Source organism: Bos grunniens, chromosome 3 (genome assembly GCF_055505025.1).
Source record: "Bos grunniens cultivar Pamir isolate PY7600 chromosome 3, Bosgru_T2T1.0, whole genome shotgun sequence".
In the NCBI taxonomy this organism is placed as follows: Eukaryota; Metazoa; Chordata; class Mammalia; order Artiodactyla; family Bovidae; genus Bos; species Bos grunniens.
The window spans coordinates 75,336,254-75,351,065 of NC_141167.1; the positions used below are offsets into that span (position 1 = coordinate 75,336,254).

A 14,812-nucleotide genomic window follows, 5' to 3' on the forward strand; every position below is an offset into this window, starting at 1 on the left:
GTGGCCAAAGTATTGACGCTTCAGCTTTAGCATCAGGCCTTCCAGTGAATATTCAGGACTGATTTTCTTTAGGATTTACAGGTTGGATCTCCCTGCAGTCCAAGCAACTCTCAGCAGTCTTCTCCAACACCACAGTTCAAAAGCATCAATTTTGGGAACTCAGCTTTCTTTATAGTCCAACTCTCACATTCATATATGACTACTGGAAAAACCATAGCTTTGACTAGACAGACCTTTGTTGGCAAAGTAATGTCTCTGCTTTTTAATATGCTATCTAGGTTGGTCGTAGCTTTTCTTCCAAGGAACAAGCATCTTTTAATTTCATGGCTGGAATCACCATCTTCAGTGATTTTGGAGCCACCCAAAATAAAGACTGCCACTGTTTCCATTGTTTCCCCATCTCTTTGCCATGAACTGATGGGACAGGATGCCATGATCTTAGTTTTCTGAATGTTGAGCTTTAAGTCAACTTTTTTACTCTCCTCTTTCACTTTCATCAAGAGGCTCTAGTTCTTTGCTTTCTGCCATAACAGTGGTGTCATCTGCGTATCTGAGTTTATTGATATTTCTCCTGGCAATCTTGATTGCAGCTTTGTGCTTCATCCAGCCCAGCATTTCTCATGACGTACTCTTCATATAAGTTAAATAAGCAAGGTGATAATATACAGCCTTGATATACTCCTTTCCCAATTTGGAACCAGTCTGTTGTCCCATGTCCAGTTCTAACTGTTGCTTCTTGACCTGCATAGAGGTTTCTCAAGAGGTAGGTCAGGTGGTCTGGTATTCCCATCTCTTTCAGAATTTTCCACAGTTTATTATGATCCACACAAAGGCTTTGGCATAGCCAATAAAGCAAAAGCAGATGTTTTTCTGAAACTCTCTTGCTTTTTCCATGATCCAGCAGATGTTGGCAATTTGATCTCTGATTCCTCTGCCTTTTCTAAAACCAGCTTGAACATCTGGCAGTTCACGGTTCACATACTGTTGAAGCCTGGCTTGGAGAATTTTGAGCATTACTTTGCTAGCGTGTGAGATGAGTGCAATTGTGTTGTAGTTTGAGCATTCTTTGGCATTCCCTTTCTTTGGAACTGGAAGGAAAACTGACCTTTTCTAGTCCTGTAGCCACAGCTGAGTTTTCCAAATTTGCTGGCATATTGAGTGCAGCACTTTCACAGCATCATCTTTCAGGATTTGAAATAGCTCAACTGGAATTCCATCACCTCCACCAGCTTTGTTCGTAGTGATGTTTCCTAAGGCCCATTTGACTTAGCATTCCAGGATGTCTGGCTCTAGGTGAGTGACCAGACCATAGTGGTTATCTGGGTCATAAAGATCTTTTTTGTAAGCTCGTCTGTGTACTCTTGCCACCTCTTCTTAATATTTTCTGCTTCTATTAGGTCCATACCATTTCTGTCCTTTATTGAGCCTGTCTTTGAAATGTTCCCTTGGTATCTCTAATTTTCTTGAAGACATCATTAGTCTTTCCCATTCTATTGTTTTCCTCGATTTCTTTGCACTGATCACTGAGGAAGGCTTTTTTATCTCTCCTTGCTATTCTTTGGAACTCTGCATTCAAATGGGTATATCTTTTTTCTCCTTTGCCTTTAGCTTCTCTTCTTTTCTCAGCTATTTGTAAGGCCTCCTCAGACAGCCATTTTGCTTTTTTGCATTTCTTTTTTTGGGGGATGGTCTTGAGCACCACCTACTGTACAATGTCACAAACCCCCGTCCATAGGTCTTCATGCACTCTGTCTATCAAATATAATCCCTTGAATCTATTTGTCACTTCCACTGTAATATCATAAGGGATTTCATTTAGGTCATACCTGAATGGTCTAGTGCTTTTCCCAACTTTCTTCAATTTAAGCCTGAATTTGGCAATAAGGAGTTCATGATCTGAGCCACAATCAGCTCCCGGTCTTATTTTTGCTGACAGTATAGAGCTTCTCCACCTTTGACTGCAAAGACTATAATCAATCTGATTTCAGTATTGACCATCTCAGTGATGTCCACATGTAGAGTCTTCTCTTGTGTTGTTGGAAGAGGGTGTTTGCTATGACCAGTGCATTCTCTTGGCAAAACTCTATTAGCCTTTGCCCTGCTTCATTTTGTACTTCAAGGCCAAATTTGCCTGTTACTCCAGGTAGCTCTTGACTTCCTACTTTTGCATTCCAGTCCCCTATAATGAAGACGACATCTTTTTTGGGTCTTAGTTCTAGAAGGTCTTGTAGGTCTTCATAGAACCATTCAACTTCAGCTTCTTCAGCATTACTGGTCAGGGCATGAAAGTAAAGTCGCTCAGTCGTGTCAGACTCTTTGGGACCTCATAGACTGTAGCCCCTAGGCTCCTTCCATCCATGAAATTTTTTAGGCAAGAGTACTGGAGTGGGTTGCCATTTTCTTCTCCAGGGGAATCTTCCCGACCCAGGGATCAAACACGGGTCTCCCACATTGCAGGCAGAGGCTTTACTGTCCGAGCCACCAGGGGCATAGAACTCGATTACTGTGATATTGAATGGTTTGCCTTAACAAACAGAGATCTTTCTGTTGTTTTGAGATTGCATCCAAGTGCTGCATTTCAGACTCTTTTGTTGACTATGATGGCTACTCCATTTCTTCTAAGGGATTCTTGCCCACAGCCATAGATATAACAGTCATCTGAGTTAAATTCAGCTATTCCAGTCCATTTTAGTTCACTGATTCCTGAAATGCTGATGTTCACTCTTGCCATCTCCTATTTGACCACTTCTGATTTGCCTTGATTCATGGACCTAACATTCCAGATTCCTATACGTATTGCTCTTTACAGTATCAGACTTTACTTTCATCACCTGTCACATCCACAACTGGGTGTTGTTTTTGCTTTGGCTTCATCTCTTCATTCTTTCTGGAGTTGTTTCATCATTCTTTTCCAGTAGCATATTGGGCACCTACTGCCCTGGGGAGTTCATCTCTCATTGTCATACCTTTTTGCCTTTTCACAGTGTTCACAGGGTTCTCAAGGCAAGAATCTTGAAGTAGTTTGCCATGCCATTCTCCAGTGGGTCACGTTTTGTCCGAACTCTCCACAATTACACGTCCATCTTGGGAGGCCCTACATGGCATGGCTCATAGTTTCATTGAGCTAGACAGGGCTGTGCCCCATGTGATCAGTTTGGTTAGTTTTCTGTGATTGTGGTTTTCATTCTCTCTGCCTTCTGATGGATAGGGAAAAGGTCCTTATGGAAGTTTACTGATGGAAGAGACTGAGGGCAAAACTGGGTCCCATGGGCTGGGCCACGTTCAGTTCAGTTCAGTCAGTTCAGTCACTCAGTTGTGTCCGACTCTGTGACCCCATGAATCGCAGCACGCCAGGCCTCCCTGTCCATCATCATCTCCCGGAGTTCACTCAAACTCACATCCATCGAGTTGGTGATGCCATCCAGCCATCTCATCTTCTGTCGTCCCCTTCTTCTCCTGCCCCCAATCCCTCCCACCATCAGAGTCTTTTCCAATGAGTCAACTCTTCACGTGAGGTGGCCAAAGTACTGGAGTTTCAGCTTTAGCATCATTCCTTCCAAAGAAATCCCAGGGCTGATCTCCTTCAGAATGGACTGGTTGGATCTCCTTGCAGTCCAAGGGACTCTCAAGAGTCTTCTCCAACACCAGAGTTCAAAAGCATCAATTCTTCGGCACTCAGCTTTCTTCACAGTCCAACTCTCACATCCATACATGACCACTGGAGAAATCATAGCCTTGACTAGATGGACCTTTGTTGGCAAAATAATGTCTCTGCTTTTCAATATGCTGTCTAAGTTGGTCATAACTTTCCTTCCAAGGAGTAAGCGTCCTTTAATTTCATGGCTGCAGTCACCATCTGCAGTGATTTTGGAGCCCCAAAAAATAAAGTCTGACACTGTTTCCATTGTTTCCCCATCTATTTCCCATGAAGTGGTGGGACCAGATGCCATGATATTTGTTTTCTGAATGTTGGGCCATGTTCAGTAAATCTTTAATCCAATTTTCCATTGATGGGCGGGGCTATGTTCCCTCCCTGTTCCTTTACCTGAGGCCAAACTATGGTGGAGGTGATGAAGATAATGGCAACCTCCTTCAAAAGGTCCCATGCAAGCACTGCTGCACTCAGTGCCTCCAACCCTGAAGCAGGCTACCGCCAACCCATGTCTCCACTGGAGACTCCTGGACACTCATTGGCATGTCTGGGTCAGTTTCTTATGGGGTCACTGCTCCTTTCTCCTGGGTCCTTGTGCACACAAGGTTTTGTTTGTGCCCTTCAAGAGGGCTTATGCCATACCCAGGTCTGCTGTCCCCAGAACCCCTGCAGCAGGCCACTAATGACCTGTACCCCTACAGGAGACATTCAGACACAGTTCTAATAACAAAAGCAAATACGCATTGAGTGTTTATGACACTCACTGCTCTCTGTGAGTTGTGTTTCTCTAACTCTCATCCTCCTTGGAATAATCAGGTACCAATTTTACAGATGAGGAGACTGAGGCACAAGGGAATTAAATGACCAGTATCAAGTGACACGACAGAGATTTTTAACTCAGGTCTGTTTAATATCATGTTGATTCTGCCCTATACAGCTTCTATTTTTATAGAAACAAATCTTACTAATTCTGGATAATTGGTACTGAAGGTACCAGGGCAAAGAGAAATGCAGCAGGCTGGACGGAATAAATATGAATAAAATTTTAAATGTTCTTTTATCAATTAACTTTTATTATTTATTAATACTGCTTTCAAATGCTTCAGAGCATTCAAGCATGTTAATTACCCAAATTGGGAACACCATTCATTGTATTCTATGTTGTTTTAAAAAAATTCAGGTGGAAAATAAGATTGTGGTAATAGTTCAAATTAAACCAAAATATATAAAAATATAAATAGTTTTTCTCCTCTCTCTTTCAATTTCGTACCTCTAAAGCAATCTATGTTAACAATTTATGTGTAATTTTCTACTTTTTCTATATATTAAAAAAAGTAAAGCACACATATAACACATGTATCAGGCTTATTTTTTCTTCTTGGTTTTGCTCTTTATATTTTCATTTTTTTATTCTAGTTTTATTGAGATACAATTGACATACAACAATATATAAGTTTTTGGTGTATAGTATAATGATTTAACTTTAATGCACCATGGAATGATTACCAAAATAAGTTTAGAGCACATCCATCATCACATATAGACACAAGATAAAAGAAAAAAGTCCTTGTGATGAGAACTCTCAGGATTTTCTCTGTTACATACTGCAGTATTAATTATAGTAATAAAGTTGTACATTATATCCCTAATACATCTTTTGTTATAACCAGAAGTTTAGGCGTTTTCACTGCCTTCACCCAATGACCCTGGTAACCACAAATCTGATCTATTTTTCTATCAGTTCAGTTCAGTTCAGTTGCTCAGTCATGTCCGACTCTTTGCGACCCCATGAATCGCAGCACACCAGGCCTCCCTGTCCATCACCAACTCCCGGAGTTCACTCAGACTCACGTCCATTGAGTCGGTGATGCCATCCAGCCATCTCATCCTTTGTCGTCCCCTTTTCCTCTTGCCCCCAATCCCTCCCACCATCAGAGTCTTTTCCAATGAGTCAACTCTTCACATGAGGTGGCCAAAGTACTGGAGTTTCAGCTTTAGCATCATTCCTTCCAAAGAAATCCCAGGGCTGATCTCCTTCAGAATGGACTGGTTGGATCTCCTTGCAGTCCAAGGGACTCTCAAGAGTCTTCTCCAACACCACAGTTCAAAAGCATCAATTCTTCAGCCCTCAGCCTTCTTCACAGTTCAACTCTCACATCCATACATGACCACTGGAAAAACCATAGCCTTGACTTGACAGACCTTTGTTGCCAAGTAATGTCTCTGCTTTTGAATATGCTATCTAGGTTGGTCATAACTTTTCTTCCAAGGAGTAAGCGTCCTTTAATTTCATGGCTGCAGTCACCATCTGCAGTGATTTTGGAGCCCCCAAAAATAAAGTCTGACACTGTTTCCACTGTTTCTCCATCTATTTCCCATGAAGTGATGGGACCAGATGCCATGATCTTCGTTTTCTAAATGTTGAGCTTTAAGCCAACTTTTTCACTCTCTTCTTTCACTTATATTTTTCTATAAGTTTGTTTATTTTTGAAGTATAATTGACATCTAATACTATGTTAATTCCTGGTGCACAAGACAGTGATTCAATACTTTTATACATTTCTATACATTACAAATAATCATCATTATAAGCCTAGTCACCATCTGTTATCATACAAAGATATTACACTACTATTGACTATATCATGCATTTCATACCCATGGCTCATTTTTTTTTTGTAATTGAAAGTTTGTACCTCTTAATTTTCTCCACCTATTTCTCTCATCTTTTTAAACTGAATCAATTTTATTATATTTTTAAAAAAATCCATCCTAAGAAACATGAAGCACAGATAATTTTGTTTTAATTTAATAATTAAGTAGGAATCTTTCTTATTTAACTCATTAATTTATACAAATGGATCCTATAGAAATGAACAAAATATTTCACACTAAGCATTTTTAAAATAACTGGAGAACCATAGAATTCTTTAGAAGTCTTCTGTAAAAACTCTAAGAACAATTAAAACACTTTTTTTTTTTAATTTGAGAAATGGAAGATAAACTAAATGATTGTTTTACCTAACTTCTAGAATTCCTTCAGTGCCACCATTTCTTTTTGAGTAAGGTAAGCATGGCTCAGTTTCCATAATATTATAACATGTCTATCACATCATAGAAAGACTTTTTTAAAAGTTCATTATTTTCTAAGCATATCAGACCTTTCTTTAGTCCAACAGTTTTTCTTTAAATCTTTCTTTTCTTCCTAATCATTCAAGATTTTTTCCTATTTTATTAATTTTAAATAAGACCTCAACAAACAAGTATTCTATCGATAGTTATATCTTTCTTGGTTGACTTTCTTACTCACTTTTACTCATTAGTGAGTCTGCTTTTCCTTCTGCACATTTGTGAAAGTTCATTGAATCATTCAGCCTATTTTCTAACATGGTTTTATTATGGTTTTTGTAAATGCTTCATGTTATTTGAAAATTATTTGAATCACAGTTTGGTGGTAAGCTTAGACAAAACACAACTCTGAGTTCTAATTCTAGATCTGCTAAGGAACTTGGGCAAGTAAGTTAACCTTCTTTGTTCCCATCTGTTCAAGTGTAAGAGCTTCCCAGATGGCTCAGCACTAAAGAATGCATCTGCCTGAAATGCAGGAGACTCAGGAGACATGGATTCCATTCCTGGATCAGGAAGAGCCTCTGGAGGAAGAAATGGCAATCCACTCCAGTATTCTTGCCTGGAAAATCCCATGGACAGAGGAGCCTGGTGGGCTACAGTCCATGGGGCCTCAAAGAGTTGGGCACAATTAAGCACTAAGCACACATACATTCACGTGTAAACTGGAGACAATAGGACCTATCTCAAAACCATGTCATGTGAGAATCTGCAGCTTAATTAAAAGATTGTACACTGCAAGTATATATTTTTTCTTATTATGTCTTAGTTATTTCAAATATTTCTTTTAGACTTATTTGCTTTAGACTGCTAGTTGAAATGCAGCAATTAATAGCAAATCAATTCAACAACATTTTGGAATAAGCTTTAGGTGGCATTTGTATAGATATTTATACATATTTTCTAAAATGTAAGTGCAAGCTTACAATTAGATTCATAGTAGACAATAATAACTAACATTTATTGAACACTTACAATATGTCAGATACTTTACTAGGATTCTTATAATGGATATATCATTATTCCCATTTTGTAACTGATAAAATCAAGCTACAAAGGGTTCAAGTGACTAATTTATTATTCTAAAGCTTGTAAATGAGAATAGGATCTTTAAATCAAGCATTTTAAGTATAGAACCTGTATTCTTGGTCACTATCATAACTTATTAGAAATCAGGTAATCCATGGCTAGAATTGTTTTAACGTGATAACAAAACATTACAACTTGACATCTTTCAAGTTTCTAAATATTAAATAGATATTAAAATCTTGTAAGACCACTTATTAAATTTAGTCTTTTCAGTGACTGTCAAAAATTTTCCCACCACTATACACATATACAAATGCTAACCCACTAAACATACCCATAAAGATCTTTGAAATGAGGATCTAGGCCTCAAAAACAGATAATCCTGCTCAAAATAACACCAAGAGCTGGGGAGTACTCATTTGGCCTCTGCTTCAATATTCTTGTCATACGATGTACACCACCTTAAAAGGCAGTTAATTCTATTTCTAAGCAACCACATGCATTCAAAAAGGCTTAATTGCTGAATTACCATGAAATGTTAAATTAACTGAAACTGGGCATGCATTCTGACTCCTGTTAGTCACAAGCTTTTTAGTTTAGTCACTTAGCCCAGAGTTTATTCTGCCTCACCTAAATGATTATACAATAAAATAATCTAGTGAAGGCAGTGACATAGAAAATTTGCTGCTCCTAATTTCATACATTATCTATTTATCATCTGTTTATTGGCATGAAGTAGAATGATGTGTTAATAGTGTGGACTATAGAGCCAGATTTCATGGGTTTGAATCCCACTTTTACCACATACTAGCTGTGTGAACTTGGGCATATTATTTAACAACTTTTGACCTCAGTCTCCTCATTTCCAAAACATGGAAAACAGAAAAGTACCTCACAAGATTGCTTTTCTAAGGTACAAATACATTTAATAAAAGTGAATGACTTAGAACAGTGCCTGGACTGCAGTAAATATTATGTAGTATAAGCAGTTAATCTAGTCTAACTACCTGTCTCACTGTCTATCCATCTATCTATCCATCCATCTATCCATTCAGTTACAATCTCCAACTTGCTGTTCCTCAGCTTTGATCTGAAAAAGAATATAAAGTAGCTATACACACTTCGGGGGCTTTACAGGTGGCTCAGTGGTAAAGAATCTGCCTGCCAATGCAGGAGATGCAGGAGACAAGGGTTCAATCACTGGGTTGAGAAGATCCCCTTGAGTAGAAAATGACAAACCACTCTGGTATTCTTGCTAGTATCCTCTGTCCATAGAGAATTCCATGACTGAGTGACCGAACAACAAAACAACAAAAATCCATACTTGGGATTGGGGGAAGGGGTGGCAGAAAACTATTCTAAGAAATTCTCAGAGTAGTGGTAGTAATGTGATTTCTAAAATTCTCTGATTCATTTTGTAAAACCTCTCAGAGAAATTAGGGAAGCAAAACCACAAACCCTTGGACAATATATCCAACAAAATGGGGTACACGGTTCTTTTCCTTCTCCTTTCCTTACCTCTCTCTTCCTTATCGATCTGGGTAGTTCTAAAGTCACTGGCTGGGGACGAGCAAGGTAGGTGACTAGGAAGTTCTGAGGAAGAGCCATGAGGGCCCAGTGAGGGTATCAGAGCCTGAGCATAGTGAGAATGACAGACGTGTGGAGGGTGGCTTGGGGTAGTAAATCAGAGCCCTAGTGGGAAGAGAAGTCTTCCATGGGTCAAGGGGAACAAGTAAAAGATATAAGAGACCAAGCAGGGTAGAAAGACATGAAGCTACATTTTTTGGTGCCTGCTCAGTCAGTCACTCAATCATGTTCAACTCTTTGTGACCCCATGGGCCGTAGCCTGCCAGGCTCCTCTGTCCATGGAATTTTTCAGGCAAGACTACTGGAGTGGGCTGCCATTGCCTACTCCAAGGACACTTCTTGGATTCTCCCTAATTTTCTTCTGTTAGAAGAATACATGAGGCCCACTGCCAACTTTCTACATAGCAACACTGTCAATTAGTCTCAACTATCCAAAACCGGGGACTCAAGTTCTCTGGGATCTTAGACCACTTCGAGGTGGACCTGGGACAGGTCAACACTGGATTGGCTTGGGCCCCACTGGGTACTAAGTCTGTGACTATCTCCTATCTCCAACTAGGCATCTATCTTTCCTGATTCTATTCTGTCCTGCTGACTGTTAGTATTCAGGAATTTATATCCAACTGGTCCTACGTATTCCTATCATGTACCTCTGTCTGCTTTGTATCTCAGCCTATTTGAGATTTCCTAACTTCAACATCTATTTAATTTTATGAAATACCACTAGTCCAGATCCTAGTTTATAAAAAAAAACAAAAACAAAAAAAACCCTGAAAACATGAAAAGAACCTGGCTTCAAAGTGGTTTATTTGGACTCTCTGCTAGGAATAGTATGGTCACCTGGTTTGACACCTATGCCTCTCAGCTGGACCTTCCTTGTCTTGGCCTACCAGTTACAGTCAGACCCTTGGCAATCGCCCATCAAATCCCTGACCTGAAACCTTCAGCTTTGGATTTTAATCACCTCAAGTTCATTGTGCCAAATCAAATTCATTCTTCCCATTTACTCTGTAATTGCTTCCTTTTGTTTATCACATGCCTGTATATCAGCTCTGTGCCTTTATTTTGCTTCATTCAACAAATATCTGAGGACTATCCACTGACCAGCAAAGCCCTGTGTTTGGAATTGGAGGTTAAATAGTGAACCAGGTGAAGTCTCCACCCAGACAGGTTGCTTTGTCATAAGGAAGACAGGTGAAAGAGCTGATGACATCACTGTTAATCACCAGTTTTATTAAATTCTGTGGAGAAAAGGCACAAGCAGAGGTAGACCCAGATTTGGGGGAGGAGCCTGAAGTTCCTACAATTTGCAGATACTTCTTTAAAAATAAAAATGATTTAAAAATTAAAAAGAGAAAATCAGGTATGGGCCTTGGAAGTAGCTTGTACGAGTAAGGGCTCTGAAACTTAAGCTTCATCAACTTTATGATAAACTAGCTTCTGAGCATAGGATTTCAGAAGGAGTAGGACAGGGGGTTAACCTACTAGTCAGGGAGCTCCAAGAGGAGGAAGAGAGAACATTTCAGCCCAGGATAATGGCAAAGGCTCTGAGGTGCACGTGTGTTGGAGGAGTAAAAGAAGGCCATTGGGGTCTGGAATGTAAAGAACAAACCCAAGGGGACACCAGAGAATGGCCAGGTACCAGACCATACAGGTCAAGTTAAGAGTTTTACGTGGTCAGAAAGCTAGCGGGAAGACTGTGGTTGATTGGAAGCAAAGAGATTAATGGGGCTTTCAGATTAGGATGGTAGCAACTCATATTGAGGGCTTCCCAGGTGGCACGAGTGGTAAAGAACCTGCCTGCCCATGCAGGTTAGATAGAAGAGCAGGTTTGATCCTTGGGTTGGGAAGATCCCCTGGAGGAGGACAAGGCCCCCCACTCCACTATTCTTGTGTGGAAAATCCCATGGACAGAGGAGCCTGGCAGCCTGCAGTTCATAGGGTCACACAGAGTTGGACATCACTGAAATGACTTAGCATACACAAACGCAATGCATATTGAGCCACACCTAATTTGTATGTCTCCTCAAATTTGATGGCCTTACTTGCCACCCAAGCTTTTGCCACTAGCTTAAAAAAGAACCTTGGTCCCTGTTGCTGTCCTCAGCTTTCCTGTCATTGCCAGCTCTCATAGCTCCCTCAGGATGAGAGCAGGACTCTCCACTGAATGTGTCAGAGTGGGAGCTCCAGGAGGGCCAGTGCTCTCAACATGCTGTGGGATTTGGCTTCTGAAGCAGTTGCTTAAGGAGGGAGGGACATGCAGCCCAAATGTGCAGAGAAAGTAAACCTTTGGGGTATAAAGTGTGACGAGTGAGAGAGAAGAAACAGAAGGAACCAGTAGATGTGTCCTTCACTCGTCTTCTTCTCTAAACTGTTGTGAGGCAGGATGATCCCACACAGCCCTCCCATCCCACATGGCTGAGCAATTGGCTCCATCTCCTTGTGAAGTGGCAGCTAGCTCTGGAACGCACCACGCTCCATCTGCTTTCCCTTCTTCCCATTGCCTTCACTCCCCTCACACCCTCCTTAATCTTATTGCTTTGGAATTGAATCCTTCAGTGAAGCATCTTCACATTAATTTTGACTCAGGCTCTGTTTTCTAAGCTAACACACATTAAGAAAGAAATGGATTCCAAATCTATTCAAATGAGTTCAAGATCTATTTAAGATCTACTATGGGGTATGGTTCAATTTGGTATACACATTTAAAGTGTGAACATGTCTACCTAGCTGAGGCTATACCTTATTCACCTTTGTTTTGGATGGCCAGGGACTCTGCAAATAGTAAGTGCTTCAGAGATCTTCCCTCCATGGAAGTGGAATAGTTTATCAATGTCCCAGAAAATTAGGATAGCATGTGATCAGATACCTGAACCAAAGAAATTGAGCAGAGCCTAACAATGCTACTAATTTGACACCAAGCTATAAAAACTTTTCTGGAGGCTGCTTCTGTTTTATGGTGCTCAAAAAACAAGACAAATTAAAACCAGGTTGAGGAATAAGACATTAAAAGTATGTGTATTCTAGAGAGTTAGAGTGAAAAAGAAAGTTTGGTTCAACATGGTTCTATTTCCAAGAATATGCATGTGAAAAAAATGATATATTGCATGCACACTGACTTTTAAAAACAGCATCTGGTAGATTTTACCATAGTTTAAGAATGTACTAGGTTCCTGGTTTTTTAACCACCCCCCAACATGGCCTTAAATGTTTATTCAAAATAATACAATAAAATGTTAGTCTCCAATGAAGTAAATAATAATGGTCCCTTCTTGTCCAAATTTTAATTCTGATATAGAGTTTCTCTCTCAATCTCTATTTTTTCATATTTTTGTACAAATGGATCTACTCTGCTATTACACACATTCATTTCTGTTTTCAGATATAACAGTAAAGAGCTGATAGCAAGATTTTCTGAATTCCCTGTTGTGCAATTCAAGAATTAATCTACTCTGTGGAGAGGAACTTCATGAATTTAAAGTATATCCATCATCATATTAAGTGATTTGCTGAACTTAAAAGCAATGGCTTGTAGAACAGCTGGTATGTTCTCTCAGATTCCTACCCTTCATTATCACCACCCCCAAACAAATGTACATTGTAAGTAGTATAGTAACTTTGGCTTGAACACTTTTGTTTTTGTTGATTTGTTTTAATGTGGGCTCTTCCATTGTAAGAAAATCTGTTTTAATCTGTTGTGAAGCATGTGTTCACAGAAACAAAACCAAATACTGACTCTACAAAGCTTTATTGGGTGCCTACCATATGAGCTATGGTGGAACCATCCTGCCTATTGCTTCCCTCCAGGGAAATATGAAGACCTGGGGATAGTTCCTTCCTGTGTTATGCCCTGAGCTGGTCCATATTTCAAAGATTGGAGGGAACTTTTTTTAATCGACACACTTCAAGATTGAACTCCTTGATATACAAATTGCTCTTCTGTTGAGAGATCTAACAGACTATTTTGACTGAATGGAAGGCATATCTTTTTCCTTTTCTTTCTTTCAAACATATTTTCCTTTTTTTCTTCCTTCCCCTTTTACTTTGATTGATTGCTAATGAGAAGCTACAAAATAATATTGAATAAAACCTCAGTTAAAGAATTAGATATAGAGTGTGAGAAATATGGAATGTATCTTTAAGCTGTATCTTTATACATATATAAAAGCTTTTGACTTTTTAAAAGTAAAATTGGCTTATTTAAAAATTAAGGCTTATTATTGACAAAAATACTTTCAGTATTTTATTCTACAGAAGGCAGAAGAGCAAGTAGTGTGATAAAGCCATTCATCATAGTCAGCTTTAAATTGGCAAAACTCATGCCAAACCTGGGCTCTGTGGAAAATTTCACGGTCAATTAGGTAAATACATGTGTAAAATGGACCCAGCAACAAAGATCACGAAGCCAATTACTGATCATATTTAATTTCATCTAAGTCCCAGAAACAATTTTTGCCTTCACAGATCTAAGATATCCAAATAAACTGTACAATCACAATTTTTAAATGCTATAGAAAGCTTTATAACATTTCATAAGGCAGAGCTGTTAGTTCATAATTATTATTAGGTTTAGTCTTCACTTCTTAGAGGTTTTCAAGAAACCCCAGCTACAGTGTTTTTCGTGATAGAACAATGGACATAAGTACACAATTTTAAGTATGTATTTTTCTATTTGAAATAGAAATTTCAGGCACATGGTTAGTTGTTTGCATTTGTGCAAGATTCAATTTATATTATAGAAAACTCGCTGACTAGTGTTCCATTCAGGAGCATTCTGTCCTACCATTTTATGCATGTCTGTATTCAAACTAGTATAGTATTAAATGAACCTTTTATATTTTAAATATTCAAGAGCTTTATATTCAAAATTTCTTTTCTTGCTGTCAAACTAGCTTGCCTAAAGGCAAGGTAAGATCAAGTTAGACTCTCAAAGGTAGAATTAAATTTTATCATGGCATCCATCATAATATACAGTTTGCTTAATATGCAAATAAAGAGTATATGGAGTCAAAGAATAAAGGATTTTTAGGCAGTGTGTGAAATCCAAGGGACTACTTTTATAGAATAGATTCCTTTTAAATTTACATTTCCATCATTTTAATGAAAACACAGGGTAAACAAATTGTAATAGAAATGTTTTAAGTTACCATTTTTCACTCAGTTTTTCTTCTACAGGGTTATTTTTCATGACAGCTCTTTATTTAAAACTAATAAAAATAGAAGAGAAGAAATAAAATAAATATAAAGAAATCATTACCTCAGCCTTTCTGGAGAGTTCCATCCAGTCATTTCTGTTGTAACTGCACATGATGCTAGCAATCACAATCTTTAAAAAGAGAAAGGAAAGAAAATTAGTTCAAATAGTTATGTCTTTATACACAGGGGTCTATGATATTTACATATATATGTTTATAATGG

The 14,812-nt window shown here is 38.8% G+C and overlaps 1 protein-coding gene across 1 annotated transcript in view; it reads right to left on the reverse strand.

The window, feature by feature from the left end:
* The window catches only part of DPYD (dihydropyrimidine dehydrogenase), a 927,694-nt gene that overhangs the window by 316,029 nt on the left and 596,853 nt on the right, over positions 1-14,812 (reverse strand). The window contains exon 15 of the mRNA XM_086391370.1: positions 14,652-14,720. Within this exon, the coding sequence (XP_086247496.1) occupies positions 14,652-14,720 (69 nt within the window). The remainder of the gene's footprint in view (positions 1-14,651; positions 14,721-14,812) is intronic.